Source organism: Phyllostomus hastatus, unplaced genomic scaffold (assembly GCF_019186645.2).
Source record: "Phyllostomus hastatus isolate PE091 unplaced genomic scaffold, TTU_PhHast_1.1 phas_contig_29, whole genome shotgun sequence".
NCBI lineage: Eukaryota > Metazoa > Chordata > Mammalia > Chiroptera > Phyllostomidae > Phyllostomus > Phyllostomus hastatus.
Genome location: NW_025333835.1, coordinates 302,644 through 316,248, shown reverse-complemented (window position 1 = coordinate 316,248; position 13,605 = coordinate 302,644). Strand labels below are relative to the sequence as shown.

General features: G+C 37.3%; 1 protein-coding gene across 5 annotated transcripts in view; it reads right to left on the bottom strand.

Annotated features, from left to right (window-relative positions):
- Nucleotides 1-2,878: 2,878 nt before the first annotated feature.
- Nucleotides 2,879-13,605, bottom strand: part of RCBTB2 (RCC1 and BTB domain containing protein 2) — a 50,512-nt gene continuing 39,785 nt past the window's right edge. For 3 of the 5 annotated variants that reach the window (XM_045839259.1, XM_045839258.1, XM_045839261.1), the window contains 3 exons: nucleotides 12,023-12,162; nucleotides 7,877-8,007; nucleotides 2,879-3,843 (listed from right to left, as the gene is read on the bottom strand). In XM_045839259.1, the coding sequence (XP_045695215.1) occupies nucleotides 3,703-3,843; nucleotides 7,877-8,007; nucleotides 12,023-12,162 (412 nt within the window). In that variant the 3' untranslated portion in view covers nucleotides 2,879-3,702. Of the gene's footprint in view, nucleotides 3,844-4,944; nucleotides 5,030-7,876; nucleotides 8,008-12,022; nucleotides 12,163-13,605 lie in introns of all 5 variants that reach the window. The other 2 variants (XM_045839262.1, XM_045839263.1) reach the window with 2 other exon arrangements.

Sequence of the window (13,605 nt, the reverse complement as noted above, 5' to 3'; positions counted from 1 at the left end):
CAAACAACTAGAACAGGAACAGAACCCCAGAAATGGAGATCACATGGAGGGTTAGCAACAGGGGAGTGGGAGGAGGAGAGAGGGGCAAAAGGTACAGAGAATAAGTAGCATAGATGGTATGTAGAAAATAGGGGGAGGGCAAGAATAGTATGGGAAATGTAGAAGCTAAAGAACTTATGACACATGGACATGAACTAAAGGGGGGAATGTGGGTGGGAGAGGGTGTGCAAAGTGGAAGGGAATGAAGGGAGGAATGGCACAACTGTAACAGCATAATCAATAAAATATATTTTTAAAAAAAGACAGGGACAAAACCAAGGGAGGAAGGATGGAATCAGGGGAAGGAGGTGGGGATGGCGGCAGGGAGGAGATGGAGGGAGTAAAGCAGATAACTACTTGAACAACAATAAAAAAGAAAATGTTGTTTTAACTGAATTTAGTGAAAGAAAATCGGTATCACTTGTTTTTATGCTTTGGCAAAGACTGAATTACAAATGACAGTATCATTTTCCTTTCTTTTTACAATTCTCCCAATTTTTGTAGTAATAAAAGGATAGGAGAGGGCTAATAAGATAGACAAGACTATATAGTTTGTTGTTGCTTCCTTTTCATTATCACGGGTCGAGAATTCTGCCTCTAAGTAAAACTCACCAGGTTATGGTTAAGAACGACCGGCAATTTTTTCGAGGTCTCAGCTGAAGGACATTAACCTTTACTTTTTAAAAAGCATTGAATGGTATCATTACAAACCTCTATCAGCAGATGAGGACACTACTTTGCCTGTAAAATCTTAACTGTCTCTCTCTAAGTTAGGGTAAAATTATATTGGAAGCATTAAAACATTGAACTTCCTTGAGTGAGCAGAGTTGAAAAAACACTTAAGGATAGGATATGTAAGATGAACGTAAGTAACAGACCCATTAATTTCTGGAGTGTCATTATGAAAATGTCCCTTTTCTCTCAAATATCCCTAAATTAACAGTAAACAGTGTTTCTGAGGCTCTACAAACACTTATCTGTTTGAAGGAAATAGTGTTGATGTCCTTCACATAGGAATGAAGCCTAATCTCAAAGATCAAAGAAAGCATGTTTTTTTCAGAGAGATGTATCCATCCTCTGGACTCATAGGTCATCTTTCAAACTGGTCTAAAATTAACCCTTATTGTTTGGAGTTACAGATTTTAAGAGCTTCATTATTGGCTTAACATCAATATTACTTTTGATGAAAATTTTTAAAATATACTGAATTAGAATCCTTGAATCTATATTTTGTAAAAGTTTGGTAGATTATTCTATTGTGCCCAAAGATAAGAAGTAATAAGGTATATAGCAGGTAAACCTACACATAATGAAGCATAGAAAGAAAATCTGGATAGAAATCCATCCAGCCCTTAGTAACTGTACTCTGGCAATATGGCTGGTGCCTCATTGTGGAGTTTGGTAAACAGTAGTCCATTTTGCATCCTTAAATAAACTTATCTCCTCCCTTTGAGTGTTCCAATTTTTATATGAAATTAGTTCATAAAAGAAAAAAGGCAGAAAGGAGCTTCAGAAGACCTGTCAGAAACAGCAAGAAAGTAGAAGCTAAGATTTTGGAAGACACTGAAGATGTGAAGGTTTTGGTCCATTAGAGTAAGCGTAGAAGGCTGAGGAAGAAAATCCAGAAATGAAGACTGTGATTGTCCAACTGTGAGAATTTGATAGCTGTAGGTAATAGCCAGGTCTGAATATTTCTTTTTAAAAAAGAAATGTTTATTGATTTTTAAAGAGAGAGGAAGGAGGAGAGAGAGGGGGAGAGAGAGAGAGAGAGAGAGAGAGAGAGAAACATTGATGTGAGAGAGAAACATCAATTGGTTGTATCCCATATGTGCCCTGACTGGGAATCGAGCCCACAACCTAGGTATGTGCCCTGACCAGAAATTGAACCCACAACATTTTGGTATATAGGATGATGCTCCAAACCACTGAGCAACACTAGCCAGTGCTGAATATTTCTTTGTTGGATATAATAGCAAATCTTCCAAAGAACGAAAACAAATGGTATATGATACAGCTGATTTAAAATAACAAATAACTGAATAAGACTATGTAATTCCAAAAATAGAATTGTGATTTAGAACTAGAGGCATCCAGATTACTTTGCTCTACAAAATAAGGTCTGCAAAAACAAAGGAACAAAGGATTCAAAAGTGACCTCACCAATAAAGAGTTGCCACAGGCAACAATATGAATAGTAAGTTGTTTATAACTATGTTTTAAGTGGGCTTTGCTCTGATACCTTATGTGAGTAACTGCTTTAAAAAAAAAGTCCATATCACATCGAGTTATATATATGAGATATCTAAGAGATATACATAATCCTAGTTTCTTTGGGGTTAAAAAATACATGTCCTGGGGGTGTAAAGTACAGCATAGGGAAGATAGTCAATAAAATTGCAATAAGTATGTATGCAGCCAGGTGGGCACTGGAAATATCGGATCACTTTATAAAATATATGATTGTTTAACCACTATGCTGTTACCTGAAGTTAATACCAAATAATATTGAATGTTAACTATAATTGAAAAAAACATTTATCTGCAAATAAGCACTTTATTATCAAATAGTTCAGCATCAGAACAAGGTTTCTAGTTCCAAAGGAGTTTTCTTCACACAATATCATATTGTGAAACATATTAGGAGAATTTGATGCTATATCCTATGTCCTGTTAACAGTTTCTCTTTTACAGCCAGGTAACTTGTGACCTAAAAAAGTATAAATTTATCTCATTTTAATGCTGTACATGAAATATAAGTATTAGTTCCTTTTCTGCTAGTGCTTTATAATTATACGGTGCCAGATTAAGAGACCTGATTTAAAGTGACATAAAAGCCAAGTGAAGAAAAACACACAAATGTTTTTATTTACAGAAGCAAATCTCTCAACACTAAAGTGAAGGACATTATGCAATTAGGTAAGGCAGAGGAGCCCAGAAATAACATTCATTCAAAGACAGTACTTCATGTTCAATAATCCCATACAAGAAATCAATACCTCAGAGTAAACAGGAAATTAAAGTTAGCCCTTGGGCCTTTGACAACTCATTTGCCAAGGCGTTTTATGAATTCTAATTAATGCTCTAAATTAGCCACTACTTCTCAGAACAATGTACCAAAAGAATATGAATCTTAATAGATACAAGCTCTTTTAAATTTGTTTTTGTGCTAGTTATTCCTTCATCCAGTATCCCGCAAATAAAGCTATTCTCAGGGCATACTTAAGATTTATAATAAGTTGAGTGCCTACTATATGCAAGGCACTGTACTGGATGCTGACAGTGTGATGGTCACAGCATTCCTTGCCAAGCTATCTATGTGCTATCAGCCTGTTGAGTAATGGAAGATTTAGCCAGAATAGCATACACTTACACCAATATACCAAAAGTGTCCAACTTAAGTGACTCAAAAGAGGAAATTGTAAATGTAATAAGACATTTTAATTTTTTCCCTGGAGCTTAGTCATGTCTGAGCAGACCATTTAATACCTTCTTACCAACTCTGGACTTCAGTGATAGTGGGGACTGACCTCCATCCTTCTTTTGACAGAACATAAGTATTCAGCCAAATGTAGCCCATCATTAATACTATTAAAAAGAAGTTATTCTGTGGCTGTTGCAGGCAACAAAAAAAAAATGCTAAAAGAAATTTCCTGCAGGTGAGGATCAATTTTTAAAGGCTCCAACTCTGCTTGCTTTGCTGATAAAATTCTTCAGGAGATCATGGTCCATTTCTGCAAAGCCGGAAGTTTGTGTTACTACAGTTAAATGGTTTATACAAAACCTGAAGCAAAATTCTTCTAAATCCTAGGGACAAGAACAAAAAAGTGTTTTAATAAATTCACATTTCCCAATGCAATGCAACACAGAATGAAAATTCCTAAAACACACAGGCAAAGAAAAAGGATTAGGTAGCCAATAGGAAGAAATGTCGGTATGGCAATACCTAAAGAACAGTTATAAAACTACACAGCTAATATGAATCTATGCTTATGAAAAATGTAAATAACAGAGTAAAACATTCAAGTTTCTCCACACCAACTAATGCTGGAGTTAGGCACCGACATGTATGAATTCTGTACCTTTTATAGTGAGAGCATTTGTACTGTTCACTCCACTTTCAATATTTGTTAAAAGCACAATACTCCTTTTTTATATTCCCCTAGGGACTTTAAATATTTCTACCTGTATAGAGTTTGTGAGAAAAAAAGTCATAAAAATACAGTAATGCTGGGAAACCACTTCTCTGAAGTCATTAACAGGCCACTGCTCTTTTTCTTTTACAAGAACTCAAAAGATTGGATGATTGGATTTCATCAGACCCTGCATACCTTCATAATGTTAACTGGAAAATGCTTTGAGGAAATCATCACTTTCTCCTAGGAGAAATTCCTCAGATTGGTGTTTTTGGCTTACTGTAATGCACTCTGAGCCAAAGAATAAATCTTGTAGTAATTCTTCTTGATTAGATCTGGAAACTTGAGACAGAATGAAGGTGGCTGGACACTTTTTTGGCCACAGGCAAATTAGAGCTAAAGTGAGGCCAGCCAGAGGAGACTCCAGTATGCCTTTGGCCCTGGGCTATGCTGCCATCTTGACACAGGACAAGGTGCTGCCCAGTGGTGGTGAACTTTTAAAGTTTATGCTCTATTAGCTGAAGCTATAGAAAGTAAAGCCCAGAATAATGTCCAAGCTATCATATGTGTACACAGTATACACTATTATCTTTTCTTCTGTATACATGTGTAAATGATAGTAAATGCTGGAGATGGAAAAATAGGCAAAAGAGCAATAATAACCACGTCAATCAAATTCAAAGTATGTTTGAAGTAAAGAAAAAAACTACATGAAGAAAACTAATCTATTTCATCCCTGATCAGGTTTGTAAGCTGCTAGGGTCATACTCACTGTATAACGTCTCTCAGTCCCAGGTAAGACCTAAGTCATAGAACAGGCAAAATTCCACACACGCACTTGATATCACAGCTTGTGACTATACATAAAAATGTGTGTTATTAATATATACTGAATATACCAATATCCACTTAAAATTATGGACTCTAGCTTAAATTTTTAGAAATGATACTTTTGCCTACAGCACACTGAAATGAAACAAGATAGCAAATACACTGTTCTTTATAAAACTTATAATCTATTATAATAATTTAGGTGCAACTGTTAGATGGACTATAGTGAATACAGTGCCTCTATAGGCAAAGTTGAACATTCATCAAACATGTAATGATATGTGTCAGGACTATACTAGGCCCAAGGAATTTGGTTGTGAGCTAAGTCCTTGCCATTCCTAAAGGAGCTTACTTTCTAGAAAACTGACAGATGCAAGGTAACCATACAAATAATTCCCATAAATAAAGGAATATGAAAATGTCTTGGAAATTAAGACCTAGTTCAGGTAGAAACACTATGTGCCCACCTTTTTGTTATCTGAGGTAGCCCATCAGAGTACAGTATTATCACAATGGCTTAAACAAACTAGGAAAAAGCATGATATTTTTTTGCTGTAAACATTTTGCATGTTATATATGCCCAATAAAGCATTACTTTGATGAAAGATAAACATTCACTATGCTTTTAAATGTCAATGTTTCTAGGTGGGTAAGATTTTCTTTTTTAAATGTTTTTTTAAGATTTTATTTATTTATTTTTAGAGAGGGAAGGGAGGGAGAAAGAGAGAGAGAAACATCAATATGTGGTTGCTGGGGGCCATGGCCTACAACCCAGGCATGTGCCCCGACTGGGAATCAAACCTGCAACACTTTGGTTCACAGCCTGCGCTCAATCCACTGAGCTATGCCAGCCAGGTTCTTTTTTAAATGTTAAGTAAAAAAAATTAGTATTTAGAGATACACATAATGTAATCTAGGGAAAGATCAGAATGAGCTGCATGAAAATGTTATGTTCTCTGGTTGATAAAGCATTTCCTTTCCAAATTTTCTTTAATAAGCATATTATTATTTATCTAAAAAAGGTTATAACCTTTTTTCCACCCACCACTAAAATGTCCCTTTATTTTCTTAACCAAAGGAGAGGATATCCTTACATCAAAAGAAAAATTTACTCTAGGAAGTATAGCCTGTTTCCTAAAGATTTAGCTCTAAGACAGGTTTTCTTTATTATCAAAACAATATATGGTCCCTGTACAAAATTCAGAGAAAAAAAAAACAAGCAAAGGTAAGGAAATAAAAATCATCCATAATCCCACATGTAAAGATAACCATTGACTACTATATTTTGCCATGTATAGTGCACACTTTTTGCCCAAACTTTTGAGGGAAAAAGAAAGATAAGCATTATACATGGGTATAATGATTACATGACATGGGTATAGTAATCCCATGTATAATGCTCACAAAAACATAGGTGCGCATTACACACAGCAAAATACGGTATATTTTTCAGTCTTTTTCTTCAAAGATAATGAAATTCAGTCTTTTAAAATCAGCTATTTATACACTTTTTTAAAAAAGGGACCATAGTTTTTCCGTTAATGATATACCTTGAATAGCTGTATAATCTCATGTTAACATTCTGTATAGTTTCAACAATCCTCTAGGATTCACACTGACTTTTTATAATTTTTCCAAATTATAAACAATGCGGCAGTAGACATCTTTGAAGTTAATCTTTGTCCAAATCCATGATTACTTCCTTACGACAAATTCCTGTATATGAATTTCTTAAAGAATTATATCTTTTAAAGATCTTCTCAAAAATTTGTTTTGTTTTCCTTTTTATTAAATCTATTGGGGTGACACTGGTTAACAAAATTATATAGTTTCAGGTGCACAATTCTACAACACATCATCTGTACACTGTGTTGTGTGTTCAGCACCCCAAGTCATCACAATTTATCCCCCTCTACCTTCCTAAATGCCCTCCCACAGCAATCACCACATTGTTGTCCTTGTCCATGATTTCTTTTTATCTGTCCCTCTACCTTTTCCCCCTACCCAGCTTAATACATATTTTACCAAATTGAACCCCAGAATGACTATATCAATTTGCACTTTCATCAGCAGTTTAGATCATCTGCTGTTCTGAGTATGTATTATTTCTAAAAACATATTTCCTAATATGACAAGTATTTTTATTTATATTCTTCATTTATTTATAAATACATTTCATTCTTCTTAGTCAAACTGCTCATGTTTTGAAGAACTATATATTAAAAGGACTCATGGACATGGACAACAGTGTGGTGATTGCTGGGTGGAGGGGTGTAAGGGGACTAAATGATAATGGAAAAAATACAATAAAATTTTAAAAAAATAACTATGCATTAAATATGATAACCTTCATTATATGTTACAGAAAATTTTCCTGGTGTATTATTTACTTTCTCATTTTCTCTATGGCATTTTTTAGTGTATAACATTTTTTGTTGTTGTTTCTTTTAATCTTCACCTGAGAGTATGTTTAGTGATTTTAAAGAGAGAGGAAGTGGGGGTAAAGAGAAAGAGAGAGAAATAGACATTAATGTGAGAAAGAAACATCATCCATCATTCATGCCCCAAGCAGGGATGGAACTTACAACCTTTTGGTGTATGGGACAATGCTCCAACCATCTGGCCAGGACCTATAAACATTTTTTTTCATCTTTTTGAAATTAAATACATCAGTCCTTTCCTTTATGATTTTCTGCCTTTGAGGTCCACCCTAATATTATATAAACATATACTAATATATTTTGGCTGATATTTTATTGTACTTGTTTATATTAAGTATTTAATCTATCAAGACTTTTTTAGTTTGAGATATGAAGTAAACACCAACCTATTTTTTCCAGAAGGTAGGCTAACTGAAAAAATGCTTTTCCTACCTGAGCGTCATACTTCACAGCAGCAGAGAGTAGAGCAATGGCATTCTCCTCACAGATTCCTTGCTTGATAGTTTGCTGGCAGAGCTTTTTCAATCGGTTTTCTCTGTAAAATGTGGCCAAATCTAGCAATCCTGGCAGAAAGAGTTTAGGTGGAGTGACTTCAAGTGCATCCTGATTTGAAATCACTCAACCATTCAGAGATGATTTTTAAGACAGTCCTTAGGGAAGGCTGTGTGAATAGACTAGTACTGACGCACTCTGAGTGGCTGGCTCTACCTAAGAACATAACTGAACTGAGCAAATAAGGAGCTATGGAAAATAGCACAGTGAAAATGGCTTTAATATGTTTCCTAGAAATAGCCCTCTAATTATCTGTCCACCTGCATTGCCAATATCTGCTCCTGGGTCATTTCCATCAACACACATACATGCTCTAATAATGCTCATCTTTTTAAAAAAGAAAAAAGAAAAACCTCTAATGGACTCATGTCTGCCTCTCATCAACCTACTTCATTTATCTGCTCCTCTCTAAAGCAAACCTCCAGGGGAGTTGTCTATGCTTCCTGTCTCCATTTTCTCAGTTCCTATTCTCACCTCAAGCCATTCCAGGCATAATTCCATTCCCTCCACTACTGACATCACACCTGGGATTAACAGTAATGGCTTCCACAATACCAAGTCCAAGGGGCTCTTTTCTAGTTTCATCTTACTCAAGATAGACACGGAATTTCATGTGGTTGATGATTCTCCATTTCTTGTCACTTGTTTGGGATTTTCTTCTCTTTAATTACTCACTCTTCATTCTCTCAGCTGAACCATTTTTTCCTGACTTCCAAACATTTGGGTGCCCCAGGGTTCAGTCCTCAGATTCTTATTTCATTTATTTCCCTAAGTGATTCCAGTCCTGTGGTTTTAAATGCCATCTATAAATGTAGATGATTCCTGTTATACTATCTGTCACCTATTTTCATATATTTCAATAGAGTGATAAACACATGCCAATTAATTTTAACTGAAGGGAAACTATGAAGTACTCTAATCAGAAATGGCAAGTTAGCATTTGAAAGACCCTTGTCAGGAGCTTCAGATACTGCTACTTAAAATTTTCATTGACCTGTGCTAGAAATACTTTGTTGGTGGTGAAATGAATAGTGTTCAGCATATTCATCCAAAAATATTGGCTAGAAATATTGTTAGGGTCCTTTTGCCTTTGCATGAAGAGGTTCGAGCATCACGAGCTCAGCAGTCCTTTTCCCCTTGGAGTAGTACATTCACTAGATCTTCATCCAGTCCTAGGCTGCCACCTGATCAAAAGCTTAGCTAAATCTTGCTACTAGAATATTGTCTCATCTACTTCATGCTAACCTTTCATATAAGCTACTTCATAGAGGGCCTAATGAACAGAGAGCTGGGATTTCATCAGTCTTACAATATTAACTGTTTTTGTATCTGTCTGCTCCTAAATTTTGTACAGGTGGAAGAATTTGGTTGGAAACTTGCTTTCATTGTAACATGACAAACACTAACAAAGTTATGGAAGGAAAGCCCATGGCCCATTGGAGGATACTGAAACCTTGAGAGTTGTGAATGGCTCCACTGTTTTTGGTCAGTTCTCAACAACTCCCAAACTCTTAAAACAGCCCTATACAACCCCAAGCTTCAGATTCACATTGGCTGACATGTACTCACAGAAACTACCCTAATAAAGGACCCTGCCCTAAATCAAGAAGGCCCCACTTTCTACCTTCGCCAGACACATCTCTCACCATAAATATGGTTTAAGGAGCCATGCACCCACTCTTAGACCACATTTTGGGTACCTGGGACCCTAGGATTACCCACCTAACTGGCCCCGAGGCCACATGTATGAGTATTTCCTTCCCTCTAAACCATGATACCAATGTACAGACCCCCCAATCCCAAGGGGTGGCCCAGGCTGAGGGAAGATGGAGCTTGGACATAAAGGCTGGGGTGCTCACACACCATTATGATGGAGGATGTAGCTGGTGGTGGGAAGAGAAAAGCAGCCAGCTGCAAGCCTTTCCATGCCACTGTATTCCAGAACTCCAAGGAGTACCACAACTCTAAATTCGATCTAAAACTTAAGCCTGGCCCTTCAGTTCTCAATGAAGGTATACTTTTCAGGGTATGAGGATTGAACATATCTTATCTGAAGTCTGTTAGCTTGACTTATAACTTTGAATTTTTAGATATATGATACATAGCCCTTAACTTGGACTCTTGTCCAGGGCCCTGCAAATATTAAGGGTGAGCCTATAAAATAATGCCACTTGGATGACTAATAAAGCAGTTCACATTCCTTTGACTTTTCAAACTCAAGAGCAATACCTCTCCATCTTCATCTTAGTGAATGATACTTTCATTAACCCAGCCACTCAGGCCAATTACCTCAGAGCAGTCATCCTTCTCTTTTTCCCTTATAACCCACATCCCATCCACTGACAAATCCCATCAGCTCCATCTTTTAAATATCCAGAATCTGATCTCATCTGCTATAGCACCTAACCCAGGGTACCATCATCTCATACCTGAACCATTATAGTTACTGATCTTTTAAAAACAACATCCCTCCTATAATAGAAGCTACCTGTTGCTTCTCCCACATATGCATATTCGCACACATGGGAATCCATTCTCCCTTATTCCAAAACCATATAATATTTAGTTGAGCCATGGCCATCTGAATATGACCATACTTTCCCCAACCTCCTATGCATCTAGGTTATGGACTTAGTCAGCTCTGGTTCATGGTTTGAAATAAGTGGGACTTCCATGGCCCGCCCTTAAGGGATGTAATGCAGATGTGCTCTTGGACCATAAGCACAGAGGTCATATGTACCAATGCCCTGCACTGTATCCCTGTGTGACAGAAACTATTTTGTTTAAGCCACTTTTTCCCATTTTACTTTAGAATTAAAGCAAATCCTAAGTAACACAACCCTATGCTAAAAAACTTTCCAAGGCTTGCCATCACACGAAGAAGAAAACTCAAGCTCTTTACCGTGGCCTTCAAGATTATGTATGATGTTGCCCAGCTCTCAATTTCACAATTCCTACCACTACAAGTCTTGCTCAGTCCATTCCAGCCACTCTGGCCTTCTCCCACATCCTCCACATGCTAAATCTGTTCCTGTCTCAGACTTTTGCACTTACTATTTCCCATGCTTAGAGGCTCTTCCTTGGGTATCTGCATGGCTCACTCCCTCATGACTCACCCAGGTTTCTGCTCAGTGCACTCTCCGACAGAGGCCTCCCTTGACTCTCCTGACTGATGCTTGTAGTTATTTGTTTAGGGCTGGTCTACCTTATCTGAATACAAGCTCCACAGTAGCAGAGCCTCAGTCTGCCTCCTCACAGACACCAAGAGGAGCTGTAACACATAGTGGGCATTGGCACTAAAACATTTGTGGAAGAAAGAAAGGAAAATTATAAAACTTCAGAAATCAGACTTCTGTTTGCCTGAGTAAAATTAAATGCTGACCTGGTAAAAAATGTTATTGGCTTATACATGTAAAATGAATGTTTAATTTATAAATTGGGAGACTGAACTCTCTTTAGTTCCTTATAGAAGTAATTCCTTAATTTTTCTATACCATTGGTCAACAATATTGCTGACATTTATAACTGAAATTCAGTATGTGTTCAACTCTGTGTCCATTGGATACCATGTTGTTTTTTTTTATTGACAGGTGAACACCCCTCACTCCTTTCAGGACAGGATGCACCAGACCACAGTGGTCCATCCTAAAGCCATCTGGGACAGAAATTCACAGATATGGAAATCAGCAGAGCTAATCATTATGTGGATTTTATCTTTTTTTAAATGCAAACATCTTGAGAGTAACAGGTATGATAGTTAAAAGTTATGTACAATACTAACATATAGCAACTTAGAATGACATCACATGACAGTGGTGATGGTTTGATAATTCATCTATCTCTTATCTATCCAGTCAATCTTTGTATTAAGTAGTAGCAAGGGAAAGCAGCTTGGGTTCGACACATAAAAAGAGAACTCCTGTGATTGCCCTCCTGGTGATGTCCATTTAGGCTCTACAGAAACCACCTAGCCCAGTTACCCAGCACTTGGCTAATCTCTTGGTAAAGTCTGTGGCAATTAATTACCTACTGCCTCCTCAGGGGGAAGGCTGATGCTGTCTGTGTACAAGTATTCCAGGAAGGCTCGGTAAACAGGATATGAAAATTCACTCATTTCTACAATATCATCCTCATTGTCTTCCAGCGAAGAACGAAAATGCTCACACCTGAAGGAAGAAAAGGATGTCAGGTCCTAGCTTCTGTGCAAGAGCAGATAAACACAAGGAACATGCCCCCATGGGGCTTAGAGGAGAAAAACTAACAAGGAGAAGGGAAAATCACAACACTACACATGATACCCTCCAAGTTGCATACCTTCTTATTCTTGCTCTGTCCCTTGCTACTTCTGCTGGCCAGTTTTCTAACCACCAGTAATTCAAAGAGGCTGCAAATGCAAACCTGCTGTGGTGGAGCTGCCCCTGCAGCCATCCTTGGTGGACAAAGTGCCAGCCTTGCTGGCAGAGTTCCCACACATGTCCACAGCACAGCATTTATGGAAATCAGGTGGGTATGTCTTTATAACCTCTGAGTGATTTTGTTTTTTCACTTCCTGTTACAGGTTGAATTGTACCTCCCAAATTCATACGTTGAAGCCCTAACCTCATAATATAACAGTATGTGAAGAAAGGGTCCTTACAGAGGTTACCAAGTTAAAATAAGGTTCATTAGGGTGGACCCTAATCCAATATGACTGTTGTCCTTATAAAAAGGGGGGAATTTGGACACAGGCATGCACACACACAAGGAAAATGCAATGTGAAGACTGGAGTTATGCTGCCACAAGCCAAGGATCACCAAAGATTACCAGCAAACCACCAGAAGTTAGGAGACTCATGGATCAAATTCTTTTTCCTAGCCCTCAGAAAGAACCCATCCTAGGAACACCTTTATCTTGGACTTTTAGCCTCCAGAACTGTGGGAGAGTAAATGACTATTATTGAAGCTAAGTTTGTAAGTACTTTGTTATAGAAGCCCTAGCAAACTAACACACCAATCCTTTATGAAGGTTTGTGTACTGTAGTAAGAGACAACAAATGTGACACAGCCTGACCTTAACAAGAGGCAAACTTGAGACTAACATGCTCTCTTGAGCTTCTGATTTGTTGCAGTAGTATTTATATATAATACACAACAACATGATGATTTTCAAAATCATGATATAAGAATGAAGCCAGGCACAGAAGAATACATACTGCATAGTTCTATTTATTAAACTTCTAGAAAATGCTAGCTAATCTGTACTGATAGGAAGAAGATTGCCTGCCCCAGGGCTGGGACATAAGGGATCTTTGAGGAGTGATAGAAATGTTCTGTATCTTAATTTGGGAAAATGCTTTCACAGACATATTCATATGCCAAAGCTCCTAAAATGCATACTTTATTTTCTTTTCAGGTTTTCTTTTGTTAATATATTTTTTTGATTATGCTATTACAGTTGTCCCATTTTTTCTCCCCTTTATTCCCCTCCACCCTGAACTCCCCCTCCCACCAGCATTCCCCCACCTTAGTTCATGTTCATTGATCATACATGTAAGTTCTTTGGCTTCTCCATTTCCCATACTATTCTTAACCTCCCCCTGTCTATTTTGTACCTACCATTTATGGTACCA